The sequence below is a fragment of the Grammomys surdaster genome, unplaced genomic scaffold (genome assembly GCF_004785775.1).
Source record: "Grammomys surdaster isolate TR1022 unplaced genomic scaffold, NIH_TR_1.0 140, whole genome shotgun sequence".
In the NCBI taxonomy this organism is placed as follows: domain Eukaryota; kingdom Metazoa; phylum Chordata; class Mammalia; order Rodentia; family Muridae; genus Grammomys; species Grammomys surdaster.
In genome coordinates, this window is record NW_021604598.1 from 1,620,959 (window position 1) to 1,640,273 (window position 19,315).

At 47.0% G+C, this 19,315-nt stretch overlaps 2 protein-coding genes across 5 annotated transcripts; one reads left to right on the top strand and one right to left on the bottom strand.

Annotated features, from left to right (window-relative positions):
• Window positions 1-5,679: 5,679 nt before the first annotated feature.
• Window positions 5,680-13,091, bottom strand: Fbxl12 (F-box and leucine rich repeat protein 12). Of its 2 annotated transcripts, none has more exons than XM_028763763.1 (3): window positions 12,505-13,091; window positions 10,584-10,656; window positions 5,680-7,130 (listed from the first exon to the last, which is right to left on the bottom strand). In XM_028763763.1, exon 3 carries the CDS (start codon window positions 7,128-7,130, stop codon window positions 6,309-6,311), a length of 822 nt encoding a protein of 273 aa, XP_028619596.1. In that variant the 5' UTR covers window positions 10,584-10,656; window positions 12,505-13,091; the 3' UTR covers window positions 5,680-6,308. The 2 variants fall into 2 exon arrangements, with proteins under 2 accessions (XP_028619596.1, XP_028619595.1); XM_028763762.1 differs by having other exon boundaries at window positions 10,763-13,091.
• Window positions 13,092-13,106: 15 nt separating this feature from the next.
• Ubl5 (ubiquitin like 5) lies at window positions 13,107-14,953 on the top strand. Of its 3 annotated transcripts, none has more exons than XM_028763764.1 (5): window positions 13,107-13,212; window positions 13,513-13,579; window positions 13,727-13,810; window positions 13,928-13,994; window positions 14,778-14,953. In XM_028763764.1, the coding sequence occupies exons 2-5, from the start codon at window positions 13,524-13,526 to the stop codon at window positions 14,796-14,798; spliced, it is 228 nt and encodes a 75-aa protein (XP_028619597.1). In that variant the 5' UTR covers window positions 13,107-13,212; window positions 13,513-13,523; the 3' UTR covers window positions 14,799-14,953. The 3 variants fall into 3 exon arrangements, with proteins under 3 accessions (XP_028619597.1, XP_028619598.1, XP_028619599.1); XM_028763765.1 differs by having other exon boundaries at window positions 13,112-13,212; window positions 13,957-13,994; XM_028763766.1 differs by having other exon boundaries at window positions 13,164-13,295; window positions 13,957-13,994.
• The last annotated feature ends 4,362 nt before the right edge of the window (window positions 14,954-19,315 follow it).

Below are 19,315 nucleotides of genomic sequence, written 5' to 3' on the forward strand. Positions count from 1 at the left end.
AGCCCCACACATTAACAGTAGGAGACTTCAACACCCGACTCATCAACCCAGCCACAAAACCTTTGACCTACAATTTGTTCTATCTACAACATGTGCCAGGGACCCAAAAATTATGGGAGTGGTCAGCCAATGACTGGTCCAGTTTGAGACCCATGCCATGAGAGGGAGCCCACTCTTTACACTACCTATAGGGCCAGGAACCAGAAGCTGTATAGCCCAGAGACCCAGTATCTAATTTGATGATGGCTATAGGCTTGCTGTATATTGCCTTTATCCCTTGGAGACTTTTGTCATTTAGGGTTGCTGAACTTCATCAAATGTTTTTTCACTATCTAATGAGATGATCATGTGTTGTTTTTCTTTCAGTTTCTCTACACAGTAGACTGAGAGATTACATTGACCAATTTCCATGTTGAACCATCCCTGCATCTCTGAGATGAAGCCTACTTGATCATGATGAATGATCTTTTTGATGTTTTCTTGGATTCAGATTGTATTTTATTGAGTATTTTTGCATCAATATTCATGAAGGAAACTGGCACATAATTCTCTTTCTTTGTTGAGTTTTTGTGTGGCTGTAGCCTCATAAAATGAATTTGGGAATGTTCCTTCTGTTTCTATTCTGTAGAATAATTTAAGGAGTATTGGTATTAGCTCTTCTTTGAAAGTCGGGTAGAGGGCTGGAGAGATGGCTCAGTGGTTAAGAGCACTGACTGCTCTTACAAAGGTCCTGAGTTCAATTCCCAGCAACCACATGGTGGCTCACAACCATCTGTAATGGGATCTGATGCCCTCTTCTGGTGTGTCTGAAGAGAGCTACAGTGTACTCACAAACATGAAATAAATAATTAAGTTAAAAAAAAAAAAAGTCAGGTAGACGCCAGGCAATGGTGGTGCACGCCTTTAATCCCAGCACTTGGGAGGCAGAGGCAGGTGGATTTCTGAGTTTGAGGCCAGCCTGGTCTACAGAGTGAGTTCTAGGACAGCCAGGACTACACAGAGAAACCCTGTCTCAAAAAAACAAAGGAAAAAAAAAAAAAAGTCGGGTAGAACTCTGCACTAAAACCATTTGGCCCTGGGCTTTTTTTTTTTCGGTTGGGACACTTTTACTGACTGGTTCTGTTTTCTTGAGTTAAATTCTTTATCCAATCTTGATTTAACTTAGGTAAGTGATATCTATCAAGAAAATTGCCCATTTCTTTTAGATTTCCAATTTTGTGGAGCACAGGTTTTTGAAGTATGACCTACTGATTCTTTGGGTTTCCTTGGTGTCTGTAGTTATGTCCCCTTTTTTGTTTCTGATTTTGTTAATTTGGATTTTCTCTCTTTGTCTTTTAGTTAGTTAGTTAGATAGGGTTTGTCTATCTTGCTAATTTTCTCAAAGAATCAACTCTTTGCTTCACTGGTTCTTTGTATCATTCTCTTCACTTCTATTTTATTGATTTCAGCCCTGAGTTGGATAATTTCCTGCCACCTACTCCTCTTGGGTGAACCTAAATCATTGTTCTAGCACTTTCAGCTATGCTGTGAAGTTGCTAGAATGAGATTCTCTATTTTCTTTATGAAGGCCCTTAGTGCAATGATCTTTCCTTTTAGCACTGGTTTCATTATATCCCATAAGTTTGGGTATGTTATCATTGGCCTGTTTTCATTGAATTCTAGAAAGTCTTTTTTATTTATTATTTTTGCCTTGATCCAGTGGTTATTCAGTAGACAGTTATTCAGTTTCCATGAGTTTGTAGGATTTCTGTTGTCTCTGTTCTTGTTGTTGAAATCCACCTTTACTCTATGGTGGTCTAAGAGGATGCAGGGGGTTATTTCAATTTTCTTGTATCTGTTAGACTTGCTTTGTAACAGAGTATTTTGGAGAAAGTTTTGGAGAAGGTTCCATGAGGTGCTGAGAAGAGTGTATATTCTTTTATGTTTGGATGAAATGTTCTGTAGACATATAGAATTTGAGTCATACTAACAGCTGTTGGTAACATTTCTGTTTAGTTTTTGTCTGGATGATGAGTCGGGTGTTGAAGTCTCCTACTATTAATGTGTGGGGCTCAACATGTGATTTAGGCTTTAGAAATGTTTACTAATATAGGTGTCCTTGTGTTTCAGGCATAGATGATCAGAATTTAGACACCATCTTGGTGGATTTTCCTTTGATGAGTATGAAGTGTCCTTTCCAGTCTCTTTTGATTAATTTTGGTTGGAAGTTTATTTTGTTAGATATTATATTGCTTGGAGCTTGGAGCTATGTCTCCAGGACCTACCGTACAGCTGCAGACCTCTCCACTTCATCATAGCAAAATGCTGAAAGAGTTGAGAAAGAAAAAAAATACGAATTTCAAGGCCCAGAGGCAAGAGATGAGTTCCCCTCTGTACTCAGTGTAAAGGTTTAGGGTTTGAGTAAGTCAAGTAGGACAGAAAGCAGTAAAAGTATCAAGTGCACAGCCAGAGCTCCACAGTGAGATCCTGTCTCATAAAAAACAAAACAAAACAAAACAGGCATGAAGCAGATGAGTGACACAACTGCACAGAGCTCTCTGGGAAACTAGAACTGCTGAGGTCAGGCAGGGAGATGGCCCAGTAGGTAAAGGCACCTGCCACCAAGACTGATGCTCAAGTTAAACCTCAGAACCCACAGGCTGAAAGGAGAGCACTGGCTTACGTAAGTGGTCCTCCAACCTCCACATGTGGTATTGTGGCCCGTGTGACTAAACACACACACACACACACACACACACACACACACACACACACACACACTTACAAAGAAAATAAATATTGGTCATGCATAGTGGCACATACCTTTAATCCCAGCACAGGGGAAGCAGAATCAAGAACACCACAAGTTCAAGGTCAGCTTGGCCTACATCAGTGGTTCTCAATCTATAGTTCTCAACTCCTTTGGGGGTCAAATAACCCTTTCACAGGGGTTATCTAAGACCATTAGAAATGAGATATTTACATTACAATTCATATCAGTAGTAATATTATAGTCATGAAGTAGCAACAAAAATAATTTTATAATTGGAGGTTACCAGAACATGAGAAACGGTATTAATGGGTTGTGCACTAAGAAGGTTGAGAATCATAGTGAGTTCCACAACAGTCAGGGCAACATCGAGAGACCTTGTCTCAGAAAAATTAAACTAAGAGGGATCAGTGGGTGCTCCACAAGCTTGACCACCTGGGTTTGGTCCTAGGAAGCCACAGTGGAAGGATAGAACAGACTTCTAAACGTTGGCCTTTGACTGTCACATGCATGGCTGCACTTACAGACCACCCCACCCCTCTCCAACCAACCCCAGAAATGTATTAGTAACAATCGTGGAAGCTTCAGAGTCTAAGATCAAGCTGTAAGTGTGGTAGTGCTGAAGACATCTCAGGTTATATGTCATTCCTGTGTCCTCAGAGGGTCACATAATTGGATCCGAAAGGGTCTTGGAAGCAAATTTTAATTATGTGTGGAGGATTGCATCCATGTGCACATGCGGAGACATGTTGAGACATGCTGCTCTGTCACTTTCTGACCTATTCCCTTCAGACCAATCAGGTCTCTCGTGGAAACAGGAGCTAGGCTAGCAGCCACCAAGACCTACAATCTCCTAGTGTCCACCACGCACAGTGCTGGGGCCAAGGCATAGCCTCACCTGGCTTTCTCTGAGGGTGCTAAAGATTTGAACCCAGGACCTAATGCTTGTGCAAGTGCTCTTCCACAGACCCAGGTCCCCAGGCCCACTCAGAAGTATTAATGGGGGAGGGGAACATTGATCTCATTCATGAGGGCCCTGCCCTTTTGCCCTATCCCTCCTAACACTTACATCTAATGTAATTACCTCTAGGTTTAAAGTTTCAGCAGATAGCCTTAGGAGGAATATGTCCCTTAAAGTTCCATGTGGTAGAAATAAAAAAATGTCATGTCCCATGTGAATTGGTCACCTAAGCGGCTCTGAAGTCCCTTTGAAGGCTCACATGAAAGCTTTGTATTCTAAGACAAGAAACATCCCTTCTGACGGGTAAACCTGAAATAAGGAACTGAGCATTTCCAGCTCGGCAATGTGCACACCCCCCTGGGGGGGGTCCACCCACAGCAGGTGGAGAGACCACAGATGTGCACTGCCCCCCAACCCCCGGCTCAGATCAAAGTGATCCACTCAGCCAGTATCGCTAAGCATCTGGCACCTGCATGATCAAACTGTTCCCATTCAAAACAGGAAGAGGCACCAGTTCACACTGAACCCCAACACCAGGCCCTGCCTCCATCTCTCTGACCCAACCGGCTCCATCTTTCTCCTTTGTTCACATTGCTACAGAAATGCTTCTGGAAATGCCTAATTCATTCCTCAGGGTCTTTTTGGTGTGTGTGTGTGTGTGTGTGTGTGTGTGTGTGTGTGTGTGTTTGTACACGCATGCCTTCTAGTGCACAAATGCAGGCATCCATCCACTCATGCCACAGGACATGTATGGAGGTCAAAGAATAATTTTCAGGCGTCAGCTCTCTGTTGACCATGGGGATGAAGCTCCATTCAGACTTGACAGAAAGCACCTTCACCCTCTGAGTCATCTCAGCAGCCCCTTATTTTGGTTTTCTAGTACCAAGAACAGAACCTTAAGTGTTCAAGAGAAGGGTTTTGACACTGATCCACATGCTGGGACCTCATCAAGTCTTAGACCTTCCTGTCACCCCCTAGCTGTCCTCACATTGTCTCTTCACCTCTCAGACTTCTGAGGAGGCCCACCTTCCCAAGTGTCTATATACCTGTAATAACCCTCAGCTTGGCTGGGCGCACGCCTTTAATCCCAGCACTTGGGAGGCAGAGGCAGGCGGATTTCTGAGTTTGAGGCCAGCCTGGTCTACAGAGTGAGTTCCAGGACAGCCAGGGCTATACAGAGAAACCCTGTCTCGAAAAACCAAAAAAACAAAAAAAACAAAAAAACAACAACAAAAAAAAAACACCTCAGTTCACCACCTAAGAGGCTCTGAAATGATCCCAGGGATGTGTTTTTGTTTTGGAAATGGGGTCTCACTCTACTGTAGCCCAGGCTGACTATAAACTTGAGACTCCTTCACCTCCTGGGTACTGACCAGGTCTGTGCCGTGTCTGGTTCACAAATATGCTTACCTCTTTAGTCCCCTACCATCTACACTTGGAGCTGCAGGGTCTTCCCTTTGTTCACTGTGCAGCTAGGTACCTAGAAAGGTGCCTGGGAGGGCCTGGTAGGTGGCTCAGGGGTAGAGCATTTGCTTGGTGTGCTCAAAGCCATCCTTAGCATCCCATAAGGAAGGAGAGGTGGTGTACATCAGAAACTCTAGCACTTGGTAGCCAGAGGCAGGACAATTAGGAGTTCAAAGTTATCCTCAACTTCCAATATATTTGAAGATTACTACATGAAGCGCCCATCTAAGAAATAATAAACAGCTTGGCAAGATGGCTCAGTGGGTACAGGCACTTGTCACCAAGCCTGACCACTAAAGTTTGATTCCCCAAGATCCATAGGATAGAAAGACCTGACGCCCACAGCTGTCCTCTAGCCTCCACACATGAGCTTTAGTGGGTGCACACACACACAAACACAAAATGAATAAATGTAATACAAAGGATAAGTAAATAAATACTAAAAACTGCCTGTGAATAACGTGTGCTGGGGAGGAACAACCCTTGTTAAATGAGTGCAACACACTTTGAAAAACATTCTCTTTCTTTAATAGTAAAATATTATATGCTGTAGAAAACTTGAAAAAGGCAGGATACAAAATACAGTAAATGATTGAGAACCTCTTAGAAAACTCGAACAGCATGGCTCCCCTGCCCCTGACCTCCATGTCTCTCAACCATGTAGGTAGAAAACCAGGCCGACCTCAGAGCCCTGAACACGTTGACCTGCTCCTGACCTTTCCTGAAGATGAGCCCTCGATAAGGGTCTTCTGGGTTTGTTAAGGCTTCCCAGGGCTCCAGTGTAGCTCAGGCACACAACAATGCTTGTCTAACATACCTAAGGCCATGGTTTTGATCTCAGGTATTGGGAAAAAAAGGGGGGGGGCAGGGAGAGATGGTAAAGATTTAAAAATGAATCATGAGGTAGCTATGATGCATATTCCTAAATGTGTGAACTGGGCCTTCCAGAGGCTGGATGACAAGTCTGAGGTCACCCAGATTACAGACAAGCCCAGCTCAGGAAGCCCCAAGGTCCTAGCTTCCTCTCCTTGAGCCCTCCAGGTCCCTCATGCCTGATTAATTTACAGGATTCAGTTTGCTTGGAAGGTCACTTTCAGAGCTAGGCTAGGTTCCAGAGATGGATGGGTGATGCCCTCACATCCACCAATCCATGGATTCTTTGGGACAAGCCCTGACGATAACTATGCAGTGGGGCAGGCCCCTGCACAGGACCTTCTCTGCGTCCTGGCCCTCCCAGCCCAGCCCTTGCACCTCAAGCACTCTGAGCTTAGGCATGGTGAGGCAGGAGGACACAATCTGAGCGGGTGTGGGCATTTCTGGGGTGATAAGGGGACCCTGGAAGCACAAACTCTCCAGGACAGGCATTCCCTCCAGGAAGACTAGGCCCTGGGCTGACAGGCCCCCAACGGTCAGCCGAATCTTGCGCACATCTCGGAGGTGGCGGCTGATGGCCAGCAGGGTGCTGTCGGCCGACAGGGTGCAGCCCAGCACCTCCAGCCTTTGCAGGTAGCTGAGCTCCTGCAGGCTGGCATCTAGCCCGGTCTCAGTGACCCGGTAAGTGCCACCCAGCACCAGCGAGCGCAGGGCTCGGAAGCGGGTAAGGCCCTGCAGGTGCTCATCGCGGAAGGCTGGTACTCGGTCTAGCACGATGCATTCCAGCAGTGGCAGCACTGTGGGGTCCTGCTCCTTCTGCAACCAGATCATCGAGATCTCGCAGCTGTGCAGCTCCAGGGTCCTCAGTGTGCAAGGCAGGCTAGTGATAGGCACCATGCTCAGGTCAGCCACGTGCAGGCACAGGCGCTTCAGGTTGGGGCATTTCTGGCCCAGGGCCCGCATCAAGGCCGGGGACAGCTGTGGGGCCTGAGAGCCAGAGAACAGGTAGCCGCCCATGCGCAACGAGTGGAGCCGGGATGCCATGTACCGGCGCAGGAGGTGCCACATGACTTTCGGCCGCATCTGCAAGAGCCAGAGATTGGGGTGACTGGAGGAGAGGTATGGGGGCTCCCAGAAGATCCATCTAACTGGTGACAGACATGCCTGGGATCTGGGTTCTGGTGTTTCCCTGGGATTCTGCTCTTCTATGAGCTTCCTTCCCTAGAGCAAAGCAGTTTCTTTTGCTGGGTATCAAGACTCATGTCCTTAATCCCTGCCAGCACACAGCGAAGGTTGAGGCAGGAAGGAGGATCCAGAGTTCTGGCCAGCCTGCCTAGTCAACTGGAAAGCTCCAAGTTCAGTGGAAGACCGTGTCTCAAAAACAAACATGGCAGTCCGAGATTGTGGTGCACACCTTTGGGTTGGGTGGGGAACAGCACATAAACAAGGGGATCTCTCTAAATCCCAGGCTAGCCTGGTCTACACAGCAAATTTAGGTTACATAATGAGATCCTGTTTCAAACAAAACAAAAAAATTTACATGTACATATACGGGTACAAACGTGTGTGTGTGTGTGTGTGTGTGTGTATGTGTATGTGTGTAAGAGAAAGAGAGAGAGAAGATGGGAAGATGGGGGGGGGAAATCTACCTGAGGAAGATACCCTAAACTGACCTGTGGCCTCTCTGTGCTCTTGTACACATATGCATTTGGACTCATGCATACACAAACATGTACATGTAGGTGCATGCACACAAAAATAAACTATGCAATCAACAAGACAGTACGGTGCATTTCATTGTATGTACACTTTACCCCAAAGAGAAGGGGAAACAGCTGGGTAGAACAAGCGATTCATTGCTTACGTTGGGATGGAATCTAAGACTCCATGTACTTTAAGGACATGCTGTGAACTCAGCTATACCTCAGTTCATAGCATCCTCTTATTTCTGAAGACACTGGGCAATGAACCCAGGGCCTCACACAGGCCAGGAAAACATTCTAGAACCAAGTCACAGTTCTGGGCCTTTCCTTTATTTGTATTTAAAGGCAGGGCCGAGCTAAATTACCCAGGCTGGCCTTGAATTTATGACCTTCCTCCCTCAACCTCTGTAGTAACAAGCCTGTACTAGGCCCAGTCTTATGGTATAAAAAATTTTGACCACTTTTTGACAAAGAAAATAAATCTTTTTAAAAAATATTCTGTGTAGTTGCTAGAGAAATGGCTAGCTCTTTTGAAAGGTGTCTTAAATTACGGCTTTCTCTAGTCTATTACTATAAAATTTTGCTGGACAGAGTTAGTGCACACACACCATTAGCCCCAGCACTTGAAGGCAGACGCAGGTGGAACTCATGAGTTCAAAGGCTACCTGGTCTACAGACTGAGCTCCAGGCCAGCCAGAGCCGCACAGAGAAACCTTGTCTCAATAATAATAATAATAATAATAATAATGTAGAAAATGTTTTCATGGAATTGTTATATGTAAACATATATTTGAGAAAACCTAATTCTGTATTCTTGGTACATGGTCACTCATATCTGGCTCCAGAGTAAACTCTTATCCACACTGAGGTGACAGTTATATTTTTGCACTGACAGATGCTGTTTCAAAAGACCACAAAGTAGAGGTTGGGAATGTGGCTGGGTTAGGTAAGTGCTTGCCTAGCAAACACAAGCGTGGATTTGGTTCTCAGCACCACATGAACTATGTGATGGCACATACCCGTGATTACACCAGCATACAAGAGGAAAAGGCAAGAGGAGCAGAACCTTCTGTCATCCTTGGTTACATAGCCTGCTGGAAGCTATTTTGAGATACCTGAGACCCATCTCAAGAATCAAAACAACAAAACCAGAAAAACTCAAAAGTTATAAGCTTACATTTATTAAATGCTGGAGATCACACACTGGTCTAAATCATCTCCCTATGCAACTGGCTAAGTCATAAAATACACCAGACAGAAAGTACTTTTTTTTTCTTGGTGCTAGAGATGGAGCCCAGGGCTTCACCAGAGTCAAACACTGTACCACCAATAGCTCCACAAGCACTATGTTAAATCCCCCTATCTTGGATGAGAAACTGAGGTCTGATAGTTGCAGAGGAAGAGGTAAAGGCTGGTGCTAGGATAGACATGCAGAAAATTCCAAGCACGAATGCACTTAAAAACCAAACCAGCAGGGCATGGTGGTGCACACCCTTAGTCCCAGCACTAGAGAAGCAGAGTTCCAGGTCACCCAGGGCTACAGAGAAATTTTGCCTCAAGAAAAACAAACAAAACGCAAATACTTCTAGGTCACAGTGGCCTACAGCTGTAATTTCAGCACTCAGGAGATTGAAGCAGTGGGTGGTTAGTTGGAAACCAGTACATGATTCAGTCAGAAGAGTGCCTTCCTAGCATCCAAGAAACCTAAATTCCATTCCCAGTAACACAGAAACAAGGCATGGGGGCCCATGCTGGTAAGTCCAATATTTAGAAGGCAGAGGTAGATTAGAAATTCAAGCTCAGGGTCTCTGGAAGAGAGGTCAGTGCTCTTAACCTCTGGGCCATCTCTCTAGCCCCAAAACTTGGAATACCCAAGTACAATTCACAGACCACATGAAGCTCAAGAAGAAGGAAGACCAAAGTGTGGATGCTTCAGTCCTTCTTAGAAGGGGAACAAAATACTCACAGGAGGAAATATGGAGACAAAGTGTGGAGCAGAGACTGAAGGAAAGGCCATCCAGAGACTGCCCCACCTGGGATCCATCCCATATACAGACACCAAATCCAGACACTATTGTGGATCCCAAGAAGTGCTGACAGGAGCCTGATATGGCTGTCTCCTGAGAGGTTCCGAAAGAGCCTGACAAATAGAAAGGCAGATGCTCCCAGCCAACCATTGGACTGAGCAAGGGGCCCCCAGTGGAGGAGTTAGAGAAAGGACTGAAGGAGCTGAAGGGGTTTGCAACCCCATAGGAAGAACAGTATCAACCAGCCAGATCCCCCAGAGCTCCCAGGGACTAAACCACCAACCAAAGAGTACACATGGAGGGACCCATGGCTCCAGTCTCATATGTAGCAGGGGATGGCCTTATCTGATATCAATGGGAGGAGAGGCCCTTGGTCCTTTGAAGGCTCAATGCCCCAGTGTAGGGGAATGCCAGGGTGGTGAGGTGGAAGTGGGTGAGGGAACACCCTCATAGAAGCAGGGGGAGGGAGAATGGGATAGGGAGTTTCTGGAGGGGAAACCAAGAAAGGGAATAACATTTGAAATGTAAATAAAGAAAATATCCAATAAATAAAAAAAGAAACTCAAACTGAACCTCAGCTTCATAGGAAGCCGGAAGCCAGTCTGGGCTAGAGACCCTGTCGCAAAAGAAAACCTCCCCCGCCCCCAAAGAAACACCACCAACAAAATAAAAGCCTCAAGAAACTGTCAAAAATAAATAAATAAAACCATCAGCAAGCAAACACTAGAAAGCAAAACAAAACACCCCCCCTTCCGTCCCAGGGCAGGAGGGTGGCTCTCCCCGAACCGCTCCAGGGTCCCGCGTACCGTGTAGAGCGTCAAGTCGACGTGTCGCCATAGCCACCGGTCATCCACTAGCCTCTTCCAGCGGTGACAGACCCTGGAGGAGTGGACCGGCCGTTAGAACGACCCCGGCCTGCTGGGACCGGATCCGCATCTCCTGCCGAGCCCATGCCCGGCTCTTCCCCTGAGGAACCGGGCTGCACCTGGAGATGCGGATCCGGTCCCGGACAGGGAGGTAAGAGAAGATCTCCAAGAGCACCAAGTCTGGGAGGTCAAACAGCGTCGCCATGGTCCGGCCGTCGTGTGCTTCCGTTTCCGGTGGTGGCAAGGCCGCACTCCCCCGAGGGCGCTGAGGTGGCCGGACTGGCCGAACCGGCACGACTTTCCTAAGCCTGCCGAGGGTCCTTAACTTCCTAGAAAAGTGCCTGAGGCCCCGGAACTGGACTGGCGCGGTCTGACGACCGTTTGGAGGCCAAGACTAGAGACTGACTAGGCCTGACCGGCTTGGCCAACGGGAGGAACTGGGAATAGGAAAACCTAGATGTGGCTGAGGAGAGGAGGGGGCATGAGGCGTGGCCAGGGCCGGGAGGGAAGACGAACAGCAAACCCAGAAGGCTGGGGGGTGAGGAACGCCCCGGGGGCGTGGCCATGAGGTGGAGCTAAGTATAAGCAGCAGACCCGGAAGGGTCAGCAGACAACCCAGAAGGCGTGACTCTGGCAAGACAGGGCTCGGGGCGTAGCCAGAGCCCGGAGACGTGGCGAGCTGAGGCAGGTAGACGCCTTGCAGGCCGGGCTGAGGAAAGGCACACGCCTAGAAGGCGTGGCTCCAACGGGCTGGGCGTGGTCCTGGGCCGTGACCAGGGGGCCCAGGGGCTGGGGAAAAGCAGAAAAGTCCCTAGGCGGGACTCTGGGAGAGAGGGAAAGAGACGAAGAGCAACTGTGTTGCGAGCGAGGCCAAAGTACTAGCATTTGAAGTAGCGCCGCCGAGTGGGGGGTGTGGCCAGGGGCAGAGGAGCCGATTGGAGGCCGTCCGCAACAATGGGAAGGCGTGGCTTCAGTAGGAAGAGACTAGGGGCGTTTCTAGGCTAGTGGCGTGCGTAAAAGGTTTGGCTTGGGCTGGGAAAGGTTTAGGGTTGTTGCCAAGGCAGAGAACAGCCTTGGACCAGACCGTATTCCCAGAAGGCATGACTTGAGCAGGGAAAGTTAACAGAGCAGCAAAACCATAAACCATGACTTGTGTGGGAACGGGCTCAAGAACCAGGGGTTCTAGCTGAACCTGAAGACCAAACTTGTAAAACTTAGATTAGGCGGAACAAGGTCTGATATAGGGGATGGGATCAAGTTTAGAATGGGCGGGCGGTAAAGGGGGCGGCTGGGGGATTTAGGACTATAGGAATAGTTAAGAGCTTTTAGGACGGGGCTCTAAAAGTATCGCTGGAGAAACAGGAGCTAAACCAGGAGCTGGGTGTGCAGCTAAGTGGGAGAGCCCTTGGCTGCTAGCATGCTAGAAGGCCCTAGGTTCGACCTCCAACACTAAAACAAATACCAAAAAACAAAACAAGAAAAACAAAACCCCACAACTTTTCTTGTATGTATGCCCGGATACTATGGCCGATGGCTCACTCGCCAATATGGGAGTCGGGTAGACCCTGGGAAGTCTTTTCGGAACGGAAACAAGGCATTGGGGAGAGATTGGAACAGATCTAAGCACTAAAGATGCGGAACAGAACTTCATTCGAAACTGAAAGATGTGACTAGGGTGGGGGTGAGGAGACAGCAGGACTGCCAAGCCAGGGAGGCGTGGCCACAGCCGCAAAAGAAAGCTAGAATGCCTTCTCCTATCTACGCATAAGATTAAATTTTGTATTAGGTAAGCACAAGTCGTATTAGGTAAGCACAAGGCCCTGGGTAGACTTTTCTTTTTCTCGAGTCAATATATGCTTACCTTGCTAAGAGTCCTGTCTGTTAAGAAGGAATCGCTCAATAAAGGTGAAACTGGTTGAATTTAAGAAGAGATTCCTCTCCCATCAGCTCTCGCGATTCTGTAATCTGGAACAGGTGTTCATTGAAGATTAAAAACCAAAGCAAAAGATCTTTCCCCGTATGCTGTTTCCAACATCTTTGCAGGCAGGGCACAGACAGGCGGAGTGGCACGCAACATGGCCTCCCGTCCAGGATCCGACTTAGTTTTCATCAACTGCAGTCTGCACCCCTGCAGCCTCTGAAACGGTCACTACGGTCAGAGGGGAAAGGCAAGCACAGGGTTTGAGGCTGAGCTTTGAATGAAAGAAAGCCACAGGCCCTGCATGACTCCATTTCCGTACACCTGCAGCCGGGATTGTGCGGTAGGAGGCTTGTCAGGCTGGCTTGGGAAAGGTCGATCACCCCGCCGCTGGGACCCTTTAGGTTTCTGCCACGATGAAGGAGTCTCCAACACTAGTTCCAACGTCGGCTGTAAATCCACTCTTAGCTAGTCTCAGCTCATGCAGACTGCGCAACAGAATCGCAATCTTTGCTAGCCCGGAACCCGGAGCATCTAAGGGCCGGTGGTTCCGTTATATCACTTCCGCTTCCTGTTTCCATCCTTAAATCCGGCCAGGGTTCAGCGTTCGAGCTACAAGTTGTGTCGTCGATAGGTTCGAGGATTTTTGAGGTGAGAAGGCTAAGCGGAGAGGCCCGAGGTCACGAGAAGCTGCCGAGAGTTGGGAGCCTAGGGGTTGCGGGAGGCAAAGCCGGGTGAGTCTGGGCCTGGGCCTGCCGCAGTTAAGGGGTGGAGTCGTGACTGTCTGTGGTCCCTGCAATTGAAACTGTAGACTGGGGCTGCAGGGGTTTGAGTCCGGTGTTCGGGGAAATGTTGACCAGAGAACTTAACCGAGGAAGGGGCTTTGAGAACCTGGACGACCCCGAAAGGCCTGACTCTGCTCCTTTTCATGCTTCTCTCCACCCGGTGTAGCTCCAGCCACAATGATTGAGGTGGTTTGCAACGACCGTCTGGGAAAGAAAGTCCGCGTTAAGTGCAAGTATCCACCGAGGGGTGACTGCCAGTGGTCTCTGGGGCAGATGGTGGTGTTGGATGATTTCACTTAAATGACGCTTACCGGGAGGCCTGTTATCGGCTTCCTCGGTCTACCTTTTCCTTTCATTTACCTTAACTCCTTCGTGCCCAGCACCGATGACACCATCGGCGACTTGAAGAAACTGATAGCCGCTCAAACTGGCACCCGCTGGAATAAGATCGTTCTTAAAAAGTGGTAAGTACGCGCTGGTCAATATTAGGCTAGAAGGTTTCGGTTAGGGCTAGCACCTCGGGCAACCCCGAAGAAGGGCTCAGCTTGTTTTCAGGACAAAAGACACTCCACCCCTTTCAGCTTCTCTCTGAAAGCTATCTATCCCGTAGGTACACGATTTTTAAGGACCACGTGTCTCTGGGAGATTGTATCCTTTTTCTAACATTCATGAAAGATTCCACGTATTTATCTCGAGTTCTGGTTCTATACTGAAACCTGTACAGAAATTAAGCAAGAGGGATGTTTAACTTCGAATGTGTCCTAATGTGACTACTGAGAAAATGGAAACTTGTGGAATTATTTTGTTGGTGAAGAGGGTGGTCGGTGAAATAATTTAACTTGGCTCCGAAGGATTTTGACATTCAAGTTCAAAATACTTATTACTGAATGCCAACCTGAGTGTTGGACAGAAGGTGAAGGTGGAGTGTGACTGTAGGTGTGTGTGTGTGTGTGTGTGTGTGTGTGTGAGATTTGGGGACGGGGGGTCTGGATCTTTTGCCTGCAGTTATGTCTGTGCACCTCATGCATGTCTGCTGCCAGCAGAGACCAGAAGAAAGCTTCAGATTCCCTGGAACCACCACACGCATTCTGGGACTTAAAGCCAGGTCTCTGGAAGAGCAGCCCTATCTCCAGCCTGAGCGTGAACATTTAAGAAAATGTATTGTTCTGTGTGTGTGTGTGTGTGTGTGTGTGTGTGTGTGTGTGTGAGATGGGGTGGGGGTGTGCTTGGGGATCTGACTCTGTATACCAGGCTTTGGCAAACATCTTGGCCTTCTCAGTGGTCTTACGGACCACTGAATATTATTGAGTTCTTAGATCAGAAAGTCCGTTCCCTAATTTAGGGTTGGACGTTGAGCCACAAGATCCAGCTGTGAGTAGATGGAAGGTAGAGCCAGCTCTCAGTGAAAGTTCCTTAACACTTGACCTTCAGATGAAATCCACGATGGGATGAACCTGGAGCTTTATTACCAGTAGAGGGGAATTCCTTCCTCCTCCTTGCCCTGCTCTGCCCTGCCTTCCTCTCCCACCCTCATTTGACACTGGTATAGATGGCCATTTTTAACAGTTCACATGAATAAAGACTTTGCTGCTGCTTTGCTGCTGTGATGCTTGTGTGAGAGTTGTGTCCTGAGGGGAGAGCCGGTGTCTGGTAGTTAGGTATACTACTGCTCATTGAGGGAAGCTCAAGATTGACTGGAAGCTGGGCCTAGTGGTGCACACCTGGCATCTCAACAGTTGGAAAATTTTTGTCTTGAAAGTCTCCTGTAGACCAGGATATCCTTGAACTGGCTGTGTACCATCAATGATCTTGACTCTTGCCTCCACTTCGCAAGTGCTGAGATTGAAAAGGGCCTGTACCACCATGGTCTCATTTTTGCTCTTAAAAAATTGCCAGGAGCTGTGGATGTGCCCATGCATTATTTCCATCTACCCTTCACAGTGCGGCCCAAGTTTGGAAAAGGAAAGTAAGGCTGTCTTTGTTTCCAGAGGATCAGTAATTTCTGAAGAGTATTTTTTGGTTTAGTGGGGAGATACGTAGACGGTTTGCCCTACAAGCATGAGAACCTGAGTTTGATCCCTAGAGCCCATGTAAAAATGCTGGATGTGCAGGTGTACACTTAGTCTCATCATTGGACAGGTAAAGACGAGATCGTCAGTGGCCTTGCTAGCCAGTCTAGCTTAATTGGTAAGCTTTAGGCTAATGACTGCATAAAAGGAGGTAGATTGTGTTCCAACTCAAGGTTGTCCTCTAACACCCATACTACTACTACTACTTTTTTTTTTTTTGGTTTTTCAAGACAGGGTTTCTCTGTATAGCCCTGGCTGTCCTGGAACTCACTATGTAGACCAGGCAGGCCTCGAACTCAGAAATCGCCTGCCTCTGCCTCCTAATTGCTGGGATTATAGGCGTGTGCCACCACCACCCAGCTCTAACACCCATACTTCAGCACACACAGAAACAGAGATACACATATATCCTTGTAAACAAAATAAACTTGGGTGGACAAGTAGGAGGATCTTAAGTTTGAGACCAAACTAAGCAAAGAAACCTTGTTTCAAAAGTGGTAAAGTACTAAAATTGCTTTTATTGGATATTTTGTTACAGCAGTCCAAAACACAATGAGCCACATAATGAGATCCTTTTTTTGGTTTTGTTTTGTTTTTTTTGTTTTTTTTTTATTTTTTGAGACAGGGTTTCTCTGTGTAGTCTTGGCTGTCCTGGAACTCACTCAGGACACACTCTTACCCAATGAACTACCTCATTGGCTCTATAAATATATATTGGCACAGTACTCTTGTGGGTTTTTCTTTTCAATGCTGAGCTCAAACCCAAAGCCTTGCACAGTCTAAGCTGGTTGTACTACTGAGCTGGCTTAGCTTTTATTTTAGTGTGCATGTTTGAGCTTATGTGTGCACTATGCCGTGGGCTGCTTATGGAAGTCAGAGGACTACCTTGGTTGTCAGTTCTAGCCCTCTATCTTGTTTGGGACATGGTGTCTTTGTTTTTGCTACTTGTACTTGAGGCTACCTGGTTCAGTAGCCATATTAATCAAAGCTCTAAAGGAACAGTAGAATGGGATAAAAGCCCCAGATAACCGCATGTTCTTAGCTTTTATTAACTGGTGGATGAATATTTTATATGAGATTTATTCAAGTGGCTTACAGACTTTGGTTTGAGTAGTCCAACAATGGCCAGCTCCTGGAGGGAAAGAAAGGTCAAGGATCTGGTGGTTGTCTGGTTCACTGAATGTCTCAGCAGTCCCAGTTGGTACTAGAGGCCCAGAGAAGATCTAGAGAGCTGTCAGTTTCCAGTCTATGTTGGAGTCCCATGAAGTAGACACTACCACCAGTGAGAGTGAAGGCAAATAGACAAAGAGCAACAGCTTCCTTCTTCCATGCCCTTTCATGTGGGCTGCCACCAGAACGTGTGGCCCAGATTTAAGGGGTAGGTTTCTGCCCTCAGATGACCTAGATTTATGGTGAGTCTTTCACTTCAAATAATCCAACCGAGAAAAATCCCTTGCAGGTGAGTCCCCACTGCTTTCTTAGTTAATTCCAGATGTGGTCAAGTTGACAACCAAGATAAGTCAACACAGGAGTTTTGAGGACTTCGGCTGTCACTGTCTCCTTCTGGATGTGGAAATCGAGTTGCTGATGCCTGTTTGTTACTGCATCCAGCTTTATGTGGGTTCTTCACATTTAGACTCAGGACTCCACAATTGTGTATCAACCCACTGAGACATCTCTCTAAGCTGCATAGTCTTTTTTTTTTTTTTTTTTTTTTTTTTTTAAGAAAACAATAGAAAAGCTGGGCTGGTATAAAGATGCTTCTTCCTGAACCTTAAGACCTAAGTTCCAGCCCTGAAACCCAGCTGGAAGGAGAGAACCAACTACATAGAGCTTGTAACAGGGTAAAACCTTCTCCATCTTGTCTCGGGTACAGCCATCTCTGGTTTTTACCCCTTGCCCTGAAAAGTCCCATGGGAGAGCACCCAACCCTGTTTTACAAATTCAGGGTAAAAATGCCCCAGATAACTGCATGTTCTTAGCTCTTTATTAAATTGCTTACTGGCTTGCCCCAAATGTAGTTTTTCTGTGTTCTTTATTTTTAAAAACTACATGTAATAAGCATTTGGGGCTGCTCTATGAGATATGTTCCTTTCCAGGCAGTTGCCATCCAGACTATCAATTTGAAGTTTGGTCATGTTGAGTTGTCTCCAGGCTTTACCCCATAACAGAGCTGTCCTCTGACCTCCACGTATGCACCAAACCATGACTCAGGTTAATAATAAACATTATTTGGTTTTGAGGTGAATTTTGTTGTTATTGTTTGTGAAACAGGTTCTCTATATGTAGCCCTGGCCACTCTGAAACTTGAATGTAGATCTGGCTGGAACTGAACCCAGATTGCCTCCTACCTCTACCTCCTGAGCTCTGAGACTAAAGGCAAGACCACCATACCATGCATAAAATAAACTATTGTTTGTTTGTTTGTTTGTTTGTTTGTTGAATCAAGATTTCTCTGTGTAACATCCCTAACTCTCTTCAAACTCCTTTTGTAGACCAGGCTGGCCTCAAACTCACAGATCCATCTGTCTCTGCCTCCCCAGTGCTGAGACTAAAATCATATGCTACCACATCCAGAAAAATAAACATTTGTAATAGAACCTTATGTGAATGCATTGAGTATTTCTGGCTAAGAAGAATGCAATGAAGCTTTTTATCTGGTCTCTATACTTCTGTACTGGCTTGAAATAAGGAAGTAGCCTTATTAAATCTGTCATGTAATTTTTTTACTACTATGATTTGAACACTAGGTCTGGGCTATTCTCCCCCACCTTTTTTTCTTTTTTTTTAAGACTGGGTCTGTCTGTGTAGCCCTGGGTGTCCTGGAACTCACTGTATAAACCAGGCTGGCTTCAAAGTCACAAAGATGTTCCTGTGTCAAATCATCAGGCTTGGTAGCAAAAGCTCTTAACCACTGAGCCATCTCTCTAGCCCTCCACAGATCTTTTTTTCTTTCTTTCTTTTTTTTTTTTTCTGGTTTTTCGGGACAGGGTCTCTCTATGTAGACCTGGCTGTCCTGGAACTCAGAAATCCGCCTGCCTCTGCCTCCCAAGTGCTGGGATTAAAGGCGTGCGCCACCACCAACGCCCGGCTAGATCTTTTTTTCTTTTGTTTGTTTGTTCGTTTGCTTGTTGAGACATGGTTTCCTGTGTAGCCCTGGCTGTCCTGGAATTCACTTTGTAGACCAGGCTGGTCTCGAACTGCCTGCCTTTGCCTCCTGAGTACTGGGATTGAAGGTATACACTAACACACCCTTTTCCTCAGACTACCAATTGACTAAAACCGATCGTTGGAGCTACCCACCCTCTCCCTAGTGGTAATGGTCTCACCCATCAGTCACCTGCCTAGAAGCCAGGAGGAGCCCACGGAGAAGGAATAAGCCGAAGTAGGGTCTAAAAAAGACATGGAAGGTGGGTGAATAGACCAGTGAAATGGTTCACCTTGTAAAACCAAAAAGGACTGGCTTCGCTTTGGACATCTGGAGGAAACAGGTGGGAAGAAGAATTCAAAAGCCAAATTTAGGCTAGTTAGCCTCTTGTCACCAAGGCAACTGCATTGCTATGGCAACAGCAAAGCACTGCAAAAGTACCAAATACCTTAGTCCCAGCTGGCCACTTCCGCGTGGATGCTGGCGGACCGCCGAGACAGGCTGAAGAAGGCCGGATTGGCTGCCGCAGGAGCCAGTCAAATAAGCTCTATTTTGTGGGCTAAGCGCACTAAGAAGGGTAGAGAGCCCTTTTGATGCTTAAAGGAAGCCACTTCCCCGGTTGGAGCATCCAATAGGCGTGGCTTCCAGACGAACCAATCAGCAGTGGAGTTGGAAAGGAGGGAGGGTGTGTATAGGGGCGGTCCAGGAGGCCGGAGAGTCCAATAAAAAGCTCTAGTGCTCGAGGCTCCGGG